General features: G+C 47.2%; 1 protein-coding gene across 1 annotated transcript in view; it reads left to right on the top strand.

Annotated features, from left to right (window-relative positions):
- The first annotated feature begins 1,194 nt into the window (after nucleotides 1–1,194).
- Nucleotides 1,195–11,439, top strand: part of SPTBN4 (spectrin beta, non-erythrocytic 4) — a 111,492-nt gene continuing 101,247 nt past the window's right edge. Inside the window, exons 1-2 of the mRNA XM_049901564.1 lie at nucleotides 1,195–1,269; nucleotides 3,891–4,077. Coding sequence (XP_049757521.1) covers nucleotides 3,906–4,077 — 172 coding nt within the window. The 5' untranslated portion in view covers nucleotides 1,195–1,269; nucleotides 3,891–3,905. The remainder of the gene's footprint in view (nucleotides 1,270–3,890; nucleotides 4,078–11,439) is intronic.

The following is an 11,439-nucleotide window of genomic DNA, read 5'->3' as shown; positions in this document are numbered from 1 at the left end:
CGCCCACCGGCCCCCCTAACCCGCGCTCCCCTCTCCTAGTGCCTGGAGGCCGACCTGGGACTCACAGGTCGCCCCAGGCCTCCTCACAACTGCAAGGGGGAAAAGTGAGGGAGGACGATGTGGGGTCGTGTGTGACACAGTGTACCTGTGTGTGTGACACAGTGTACCTGTGTGTGTGATCCCGTGACCCAAGGAAGAGCACGGTTGTGGTTGACACCACGTGCCATCCTGTAACACTGTGTAACAGTATGAGACTATATGGCACCACGTGTGGCAGGCACTGATGTCGTTCTTGTGTGACCTTATGGTGATACTGTTGGTGACACTGTGTGTCAGTCTGTAGTGCTCTAGGCATCATCATGACGCTGTGTGATACAGTGTGAGTGCGTGACGTGTGTGAGATGTACTATATGGGAGAGTGTGACTCTATAGACTGTGACAGTGTGTGACATCATGTATGTCATGTAAGAATTGTAACCCTGTGACCCCGTTTGAGTGTGTGGCTGTAGGTGTTGCTGTTGTTGTGATGTTATTTGTGACCCAGTGACTGTGATATATGGGCGCATGGGTGTGTGACCCCATGTGTGTGACTAGAGTGAGAAGTGTGAGTGTGTAAGAGAGTTTGACAATGTGATTGCGAGGCCGTGTGTGATATGTGAGTATATGACTCTGTGACCCCATGGAGTGTGTGGACGTGTGTGACTGTGTGATACCGTACGAGTGGTGGTGACACTACGTGAGTGTGTTACAGCTTGTGACACTGTTCCAGTGTGGAACGACATGCGAATATGTGACTGCGTGGTGAATGTTTGACCCTGTGTGACCCCATACGAGCGGGTGACACTGGGTGTGTGTGGATGTGGGTGTTCGTGACGCTGTGTGATCCCGTGTGTGTATGACAGTGTGGGAGTCTGTGACTCCGTTTGAGAGTGTGACGCTACCTCTGGCCCCCACGAGTGCAGCTGTGTATCACACGCAGTGGACGGGTGTGTGACCACGCGTGGGCCAGCGCTGCAGGCGGCGAGGCAGTGGGGGGCCGCGGGCGGGAGGGGGTCCCGGGGACGCGCCCAGAGCGGCGGCCGCGCGAGCGGGGGGAGGCGCGGCGGCGGCGGCGGCGGCGGCGGCGGCGGCGGCGCATGCGGATCCGGCCGAACCGCTGGGCCGGTAGGGCCGAGACGAGCCGGGCCGGGCCGGGCTGCGGACGCCGACAGGGAGAGCGGCTGGCGGGGCGAGCTGCACGGACGGCCGCACCGGCGGCCGCGGGCCCAGGTGAGAGGCGTTCGGGCCAACAGCCCCTCCCTGGCAGCATCTCCCCACCTGCCCGAGCATCCTTCCCCGGCGCGCGGTGGGCATGGCCTGAACCCCGGGGGTCTCCCTGGCTGTGGGGGAGGTGAGGAGTCTAGGGCAAAACAAGCCCCCCCCCAACCCAGTGCAGCCTCCACTCCATGCGTGGGTCCTACCATCAGGCCTTGGCCTTCGCAGGGCCCCCTCCTTGGGCACCGTGACTGGACTGCGGGGAAAGACAGGCTCGGCCGGCCTGCGAAGGGTTAAAGCTTCTGATCCCGCCCCCAGCCCCGCGCCCCGCCAGCCCTTGCTGGGGCTGTGGGACTCGTCTCCCCACCTTCCCCACCGCCCTCTCCAGGCTGCCTTTCCCATTCAATCACGTAATGGCCTGGGCTGCTCCCTGGCCTGAGGGAATGCTCATGAAACCCATCCCCAAGTGCCCTCCATTGATGAGACAGTCGTGATCACTGTTTAACAGGAAGGAAACTGAGGCACAGAGAAGCCACGTTAAAGATACCAGGTTAAAGACACAGCAAGAAGAAAGCAAGATTGAACTCGTTTTTGTGTGACCTCAGACCAGACACGGAACATGTACTGAGGGCTTGCTGTGTATCAGATACCACTATTACCAGCATTATGAGCTCACTTAATCGTCAAATGCCCCGGGGAAATGGGTACCATTATTATCCCCATTTTACAGATAAACAAACTGAGGCCCAGAGAGGGGAAGTGACTTGGCCAAGGTCACACAGCAGGTAGGTACCAAGTGCCCACTTTACAGCTTTCCATGGAAGAAGGGAAGAATAAGAATGGATTTTGATGTGTCCTCCAAAGGGCAGAGTCTCCACCCCATTGACCAAGACCCACACACTGCCCTCCTAGAGTCTAATGGGTTGGCAAGTGTCTAGGCCTTTTGAGAAGGAGTGACATTGATCTCCCCTCAATTCCTTCTTTTCTTAGTCTTAGAATCAGGTGTGGGGTGGCTGGGAGAGTGGAGGAGATGTATCTGACATCACCTATCCCTTTAAGTTTCATATTTACTATCTAGTAGGGCTCTAGAGCAGCCCCTCGGTGACTCGAATGGTTAAGCGGTCCACCACGACTGAATGGTTGGTGGTTGGAACCCGCCCAGAGGTGCCTGGGCAGAAAGATCTGGCAATCTGCTTCCGAAAGGACACAGTCATGAAAACCTCATGGAATGCAGTACTACTCTATGCACACGGGGCCCGCCATGAGTTAGTCAATTTGACGGCAGTGGGTTTAGCGTTCTGGAGCATAGCTCTGGAGTCAGATGATATGGCAGTCAGCTGTTGCCACAATAATGCTGCATAACAAACCGTCCCCAATCTTAGCGCTTTAAAACACTAAACATTTAGTTAGCCCTTGGGTCTGAGGTTTTGGCTGGGCTCAGCCCGGCAGTTCTTCTGGTCTCCTCTGAGCTTACTCACATCTGGGGAGCGGGGTGGTAGCTGTTGGCTGCTCTGTCTGGCCTTGGCTGCAGTGACTGGGGCCTTGGCCTTGGACTAGCCCAAACATGTTTTTTTCTCAGCCACAGTTGAGCCCAGGCAGAAAGATGCAAGGTGTCTTGAGTCCTGAGCTCAGACCCGCCATACCATCACTTCTACCTGATTCTATTGGCCAAAGCAAGTCATATGACAAAGCCCAGTGGCAAGAGGTGGGACACGTCCCCCCACTCTTCCACCCCTTTCACCCCCACAATAGAAGAACACTGGAGAGTTACATGGCAAAAGGTATGGCTACAAAACAAAAACCCGTTGCCATGGAGTCGATTCTGACTCATGGCGACCCTATAGGACAGAGTAGAACTGCCCCATAGGGTTTCCAAGGCTGTAATCTTTATGGAAGCAGACTGCTACATCTTTCTCCCACAGAGTAGCTGATGGGTTTGAACCACCAATGTTTGGTTAGCAGCCCAGTGCTTAACTACTGTGCCACCAGGACTCCTTAAGGGCGTGGCTACCAGGATGAAGAATTCGGCTGTTAATGCAATCATTCTATCACAGCGCCTGGCGTTTGAATCCTAATTTCATGACTTACTAGCTGTGTAACCTTAGGTAAGTGAATTAACCCCTCTGTGCCTCAGCTTCCTTTACTGTAAAATGGGCCTAATAATAGCCTATACTTCGGGAATTAAATTTGTGGGAATTGAGATAATGCATAGAAAGTGCTTAGCACAGAGCATATTCTCAATAAATGCATTATAGTTCTATCAACAACAATATTATTGTTCTAATAATAGAAAAATATTGTTCTAATAATAATAACAGTGACAATTTGCCAAGCCTCTAACCAAAAGGTCAGCAGTTCGAATCCACCAGCCACTCCTTGGAAACTCTGTGGGGCAGTTCTACTCTGTTCTATGGGATCACTAGGAGTCAGAATGGACTTGACAGCAGCAGGTTTGGTTTGGTTTTGGTTCTGCCTTATGCCAGGAGCCAAGCTGGGTGCTTTACCACAGCCCTGTGAACTGGTCAGGGTGAACACTTTAAAGACAGGAAAACTGAAGCCCAGACAGTCATTGTTAGAAGGAGGGCCTCTGAGCTTGGGCCTCATTTCAAGCCCTAATCTACTTCTCTCCATCCTAGGCCTCACCTTCCCTGATGGCACAGGTACCAGGGGAAGTGGACAACATGGAGGGCCTGCCAGCCCCTAACAACAACAACCTTACAGCCCGCTGGGACAGTCCGGATCGGGGCTGGGAGCGGGAGCTGCCGGCTGCCTCCACCACAGCTGCCTCACTCTTTGAGTGCTCCCGAATCAAGGCCTTGGCAGGTACCTGGGAGGCGTGGGCTGGAGTGGGACAAGAGGAAGAGAGGGAAGGGGGAGGGGTCTGCCAGGATGGTGTCTGTGCCTGTGGCCCTTAGTGCCACAAGACCTTGGTGGTCTGGAGGGTGGGAATAGAGCTGGAGACACTTAGAGCTTGAATCTTTAGACTAGCACTATCCAGTAGAACTTTCTGCAATGGCAGAAAGATCTATGATGTCCAAGATGGTAACTGCTAGTACATGTGGCCGTTGAGACCTTGAAATGTGGCCAGTGCAACTCAGGTATTAGATTTTTCATTTTATTTAATTTGAACTCGTTTACCTTTAAGTAGCCACACATGGCTTGTGGCTGCCATATTGGGCAGCACAGCCTTAGAACCTTAGAAATGTACAATTCCAAAAGTGGGGGGACTTTCTAAGTATACTCCCTTGGAATCCTGAAATGGAAAACTTTCAGATCTTAGGACCTCGAAACATCATACTCAGATATTCTGCAAGCCTTAGGCTTTTAGAAACGGAGACCTTAGGATATACAGACCTTTACAATCGTCCAAGCCAAAACCCAACCCCATTGCCATCAAGTCAATTCTGACTCATAGTGACCGTACAGGACTGAGTAGAACTGCCCCATAGGGTTTCCAAGGCTGTAAATGTTCGCAGAAGCAGACTGTCACATCTTTCTCCTGAAGAGAGGCTGGGGGGTTCCAACTGCGCCCCTTTTGGTTAGCAGCCAAGTGCTTAACCGCTGCGCCACCAGGGCTCCTTTTTATAATCATAGCCCTGAGAAATTGCACTCATTGACCCTTCCAATCTTTAATCCTTAGAAACCTAAACTCTAATACTCATAGAACCTTGCCGTTCCTGTTAGCTGCCATCGGGCTGAGTCTGACTCATGGTGACTTAACGTACAATGGAACGAAACGTTGCCATCATAGCAACACACAAGCCACCACAGTACGACAAGCTAACAGAGGGGTGTTGAATATAGAAACTGAGGACTTCATAATCATAAATTTTAGAATCTCGGGTTAGAAGAATAGGGCCTAAGAACTTTGAGGTAGGAGACCAACTTGTCCTGGTTTGCCTGGGACTGTCCAGGTTTTAGCATTTTTGAGCAGGGACAGGATGTGATCAAGTGAGAATGAAGACACTTCAAATCTCTGATTCAGAGAATCAGTGCTGGAGGCCTCAGAGAGCACACCTCAGGCATAGGCAAGCTGGAATGATTGGTCGCTCTACTTTCATGTGTTAAAATAATATAAGCAAAGCCATAAGAGAAACCAAGTCCCGAGACATGCCACAACATGGCTGAACCTAGAAATCATGCCGAGCGAAATATGTTAGTCGCAAAAGGACCTCACTTAATGATCAAATGCCCCTAGGAAATATATGATCTCACTTATATGAAATAAGCAAATACATGGAAGCCAATGATTATTAGTGGCTACCAGGGGTGGGTTGTTGTCGTTGTTTGTTAGGTGCCGTCCCGTCGCTTCCAACTCATAAAGACCCTATGTATAACAGAACGAAATACTGCCCGGTCCTGTGCCATCCTCACAACTGTTGCTGTGTTTGAGCCCATTGTTGCAGCCACTGTGTCAGTCCATCTCATTGAGGGTCTTCCTCTTTTTTGCTGACCCTCTGCTTTACTAAGCATGATGTCCTTCTCCAGGGGCTGGTCCCTCCTGATAACATGTCCAAAGTACATGAGACCCACCATCTTCGCTTTTAAGGGGCAATCTGGCTGTGCTTCTTCTAAGACAGACTTATTCGTTCTTCTGGCAGTCCATGGTATATTCAATATTCTTTGCCAACACCATAATTCAAAGGCACCAATTCTTCTTCAGTTTTCCTTATTCATTGTTCAGCTTTCACATGCATATGAGGTGATTGAAAATGTCATGGCTTGGGTCAGGTGCACCTTAGTCCTTAAAGTGACATCTTTGCTTTTCAACACTTTCAAGAGTTCTTTTGCAGCAGATTTGCCCAAAGCAATGTGTTGTTTGATATCTTGACTGCTGCTTCCATGGGCCTTGATTGTGGATCCAAGTAAAATGAAATCCTTGACAACTTCAATGTTTTCTCCATTTATCATGATGTTGCTTATTGGTCCAGTTGTGAGGATTTTTGTTTTCTTTATGTGGAGGTGTAATCCAGGGGTGGAGGGAGGGGGAAAGGGGGAACTTTTGCTTAGGGAGCATTGAGTTTGTGTTGATGGTAGTGGAATAATTTGGAAAAGGATAGTGAAAATGGTTTCTCAACTTGAAGAATGTAATCAATGCCACTGAACTGTACATGTAGAAGTTTTGAGTTGTTGTATGTTTCGTTATGCACAACTTAAAAAATCAGTATGAGAGAGACTAGAGAACTTTATAGGTATAGACTCTTAGAACCTTAGACCTTCAGAACATGTATTTTAAATGCATACGAATGCAGGACATGTATTGTAGACCCTTGAAATTTAGCACTTTATATTCATAGGACTTTAATCATCATCATTGAAACTTTATAAGCAAAGACCTTTAGAACCTCAGGCCCTCAGAGTCTTATTATAACTTCATAGTCACAGGCTGTTAAAACATTGGACCCTTAGGACTCTAAAATACCAAAAACATGGAGTGTTATAACCATAAAATTTAGATTGTTATAATCATGAAATTTTTAAAACTTTTTTTTATTGTGGTAAAATATGTGGAAACCCTGGTGGCGTAGTGGTTAAGACCTATGGCTGCTAAGCAAAAGGTCAGCAGTTCGAATCCCCCAGGCGCTCCTTGCAAATCCTATGGGGCAGTTCTACTCTGTCCTACAGGGTTGCTATGAGTTAGAATCGACTTGACGGCAGTGGGTTTGATTTGGTAAAATATATATAATGTGAGGAGCCCTGGTAGAACAACAGTTATGCACTTGGCTGCTAACCGAAAGGTTGGTGGTTCGAACCCACCTAACTGTTCAGTGGGAGAAACACCTGGCAATCTGTTCCCATAGCAGCCTAGAAAACCCTATAGGTCAGGTCTACTCTGTCACATGGGGTCATATGAGTTGAAATTGACTTGATGACACCCAACAACAAAACACATAACATGAAATTTACCCCTTTTAACCATTTTTTAGGTGTATAAATCAGTGGTATTAAGTATGTTTATAATGTAATGTAACCATTACCACTATTTATTTCCAAAAGTGTTTAGTCATCCCAAGCAAAACTTTGTACCCATTAAACAGCAGCTTCTGTGTTGCCCTCCCTCCAGCCCCTGGTAACCACTACTGGACTTTTTGGCTCTGTGTATTTGCCTATTACAGCAGTTGCCTTCGATGTGACTCTGTCTCCTGGTGACCCGTGGTGACGTCATGTGTGTCAGAGTAGAACTGTGCTCCATAGGGTTTTCAGTGGCTGATTTTATGAAAGTCAACTGCCAAGCTTTTCTTCTGAGACACCTCTGGGTAGACTGGAACTAGCAACCTTTCTCAGTTAGCAGCTGAGTGCTTAAGTATTTGCACCACTCAGGGACTCCTTATGTTATACACATTTTACCACAATAAAATATAAGTTTTAAAAAATCCCCTTATAACACTTACATATTATATATTTTATATATATATGTATATAAAAATATGCAATATTCGGAAACCCTGGTGGCGTAGTGGTTAAGACCTATGGCTGCTAAGCAAAAGGTCTGCAGTTCGGATCCCCCAGGTGCTCCTTGGAAACACTATGGGGCAGTTCTACTCTGTCCTATAGGGTCGCTATGAAACAAAATCGACTTGACAGCAACAGGTTTTTTTTTTTTTATTGTGCTTTAAGTGAAAGTTTACAAATCGAGTCAGACTCTCATACGAAAATTTATAAACACCTTGAAAAAAAAATTTTTTTTTTATATACTCCTAATTGCTCTCCCCCTAATGAGACAGCACATTCCTTTCCTCCTCTGTTTCTTTTCGAGTCCATTTGGCCAGCTTCTGACCCCCTCTACCCTCTCATCTCTCCTTCAGCCAGGAGATGCCAACATAGTCTCATGTGTCTACTTGATCTAAGAAGCTCATTCTTCACCAGTATCATTGTCTATCCCATAGTCTAGTCCAATCCCTATCTAAAGAGTTAGCTTTAGGAATGGTTCCTGTCTTGGGCTAACAGAAGGTCTGGGGACCGTGACCTCCGGGGCCATTCTAGTCTCAGTCAGACCATTAAGTCTGGTCTTTTTATGAGAATTTGGAGTCTGTATCCCACTGCTTTCCTGCTCCCTCAGGGGTTCTCTGTTGTGCTCCCTGTCAGGGCAGTCATCGGTTGTAGCCAGGCACCATCTAGTTCTGGTCTCAGGCTGATGTAATCTCTGGTTTATGTGGCCCTTTCTGTCTCTTGGACTCATAATTGCCCTGTGTTTTTGGTGTTCTTCATTCTCATTTCCTCCAGGTGGGTTGAAACCAACTGATGCATCTTAGATGGCCCACTTGCTAGCGTTTAAGACCCCAGAAGCCACTCTCCAAAGTGGGATGCAGAATGTTTTCTTAATAGATTTTATGATGCCAATTGACTCAGATGTCTCCTGAAGCCATGGTCACCAGACCCCCGTCCCTGCTACTCTGGCCTTCAAAACGTTCAGTTTATTCAGGAAACTTCTTTGCTTTTGGTTTAGTCCAGTTGTGCTGACCTCTCCTGTACTGTGTGTTGTCTTTCCCTTCACGTAAAATAGTTCTTGTCTACTATCTAATTAGTGAAAACCTCTCTCCCTCCCACCCTCCCTCCCCACTCTGGTAACCATCAAAGGACATTCTCTTCTCTGTTTAAACTATTTCTCGAGTTCTTATAATAGTGGTCTTATACAATATTTGTTCTTCTGCAGCTGACTAATTTTGAAGCTGACTAATGTTATGAATGTTTCCCAGATTCCTCACTGTTCTTTACTGACGGGTAGTATTCCATTGTGTGAATATACCATCATTTATTTATCTATTCATCTGTTGATGGGCACCTTGGTTGCTTACATTTTTTTGCTATTGTAAACAGTGCTGCAGTGAACATGGGTGTGCATATATCTGTTCGTGCAAAGGCTCTTATTTCTCTGGGATATATTCCAAGGAGTGGGATTGCTGGATCGTATGGTAGTTCTATTTCTAAGGTTTGTTTTTTTTTTTTGGCATACAATATTTGGTGTGTGTGTGTGGCTTATTTCACTTAGCATAATGTTTTCAAGATTCATCCACGTTCTACCATGTATCAGTACTTCGCTCCTTTTTATGGCTGAATAACATCCTACTTTGTGGATATGGAAACCCTGGTAGCGTAGTGGTTAAGAGCTACGGCTGCTAACCAAAAGGTCAGCAGTTCGAATCCACCAGGCGCTTCTTGGAAACCGTATGGGGCAGTTCTGCTCTGTCCTATATGGTCGCTATGAGTCGGATTCGACTCGACAGCAGAGGGTTTGGTTTTGTTTTTTGTGGATATGCCATGTTTTGTTTTTCCATTCATTCGCCGATGGGCACATGGATTGTTTCTGCCTTAAAACCCTAAAGTCCTTATCAGTTCCTTCAAAATCTCAGAACTTCACTCACTTGGTATTTTGCAGTCATGGGATCTTTGATAAGAAGATTCTTGGGACTTTATGGTAATAAGCGTTCAAGCAGGGTGCCCAACTCAACTATCTCCGGGATGGCAGATGACATAAATGAGTGAGTTGGCGGTGAGGCCATGATGAACGGGAGAACACCACCCTGGTCAGCAGCTCCTGCCATGGGCAAATGTGGACCCAAAGCTCCCAGCTCTGATTGTTATTGGAAATTTCCCAATTATGAAAAAAGAAAAAAATCTGTATGTACCACAAAGCATGAACCAGATCCAGCCCATGGTTTGCCAGTGTTCACTGGAAACCTAGAATCACAACAGTGTGTATATATGGAAACTTAGACTTTTAGAACCTTAAAAACTTGGAAACATATCGACTTAGAATTCTAGAATTTCTTATTTCATTCGCAAAATATTTATTAAAGCTCTGTGCTTGGCTTGTGCAGAACAAGTGTGGGAGACATATAGTGGTGACCGAGCCAGTCCCAGTCCTGCTCCTCCAGGCTCCCAGTTCAGTGGGAGAGCCAGGCCCCGCTAGACAGTGATGACCCGGGGGGGTTAGGGCTGGGATGGGGGAGGCACAGGTAGAGGGGTCAGATTGGCCCAGGAAGCCTAGGGGCTGTGGGACCTCAGAGGACATGCCTGACCCAGCCTAGGGCACCATGGAAGGCTTTCTAGACGAGGCAATACCTGAGCTGAGCCCTAAAGGATGAATAGGATGGAAACCTGAGGGTTGAGAATAGAATATTCTAGGCAGAGGTCTAGGCAAAGACCCCCAGAAATTGGGAGTGAAGATGGCACGTCAGAAAATAAATAATTGAAGAGAGTCAGTGGGAGCCAGATCGTGAAGGTCCTTGTGGGCCATGATGAAGTGTTTGAGGGCACCAGGGAGGTGTGGAAAGATTTTAAGCAGAGACAGGCTGTGATAAGGTAAGAATCAAACCAGTTGCAGTCAGTAGATTTGGACTCCTGAAGACCCTGTGTGTGTCAGAGTAGAACTGTGCTCCACAGGATTTTTAATGGCTGATTTTTCAGAAGCTGAATGCCAGGCCTTTCTTCCAAGATGCCCCAGGGCGGACTTGATCAACTTTTCGGTTAGCACCCGAGTGCATTAGCTGTTTGTACCACCCAGGGACTCCGATGTGAATCAAGGACTCTTCAAATCTTAGAACCACTGGTTCAGAGAACATCACTGCTGGAGGCCTCAGAGAGCATCTTGTTGTGTTGTTGTGTGCGGTTGAGTTGATTCCAAATCATATTGACCCTATATGACAAGGTAGAACTGCCCCATAGGGTTTCCTATTATTAATGGCCCCACATGTGTGTCAGTTTGTCATACTGTGGTGGCTTGTGTGTTGCTGAGACACTGGGAGTTATGCCACCAGTAACTCAAATACCAGCAGGGTCACCCACGGCAGACAGGCTTCTTCAGTATAGCTTCCAGACTATCAAGAAGGACCTGGTGGTCTACTTCTGAAAAAAATTAGCTAGTGAAAACCTTAAGAATAGCAGCAGAACATTGATACCGATGACCCCCTCAGGATGGAAGACACTCAAAATACGACTGGGGAAGAGCTGCCGCTTCAACGTAGAGTTGACCTTAAATGACGTGGATGGAGTCAAGCTTTTGGGACCTTCATTTGCTGATGTGGCGCGACTCAAAATGAAAAGGAGCAGCTTCAAACATCCACTTATAATTGAAATGTGGAATGTAAGACATATGAATCTAGGAAAATTGGAAATCATCAAAAAAGATAATGGAATACATAAAGATCGATATCTTAGGCATTAGTGAGTTGAAATGGACTGGTA

This window comes from Elephas maximus, chromosome 11 (genome assembly GCF_024166365.1).
Source record: "Elephas maximus indicus isolate mEleMax1 chromosome 11, mEleMax1 primary haplotype, whole genome shotgun sequence".
Lineage (NCBI taxonomy): Eukaryota > Metazoa > Chordata > Mammalia > Proboscidea > Elephantidae > Elephas > Elephas maximus.
This window is presented reverse-complemented; position numbering and strand designations above follow the sequence as displayed.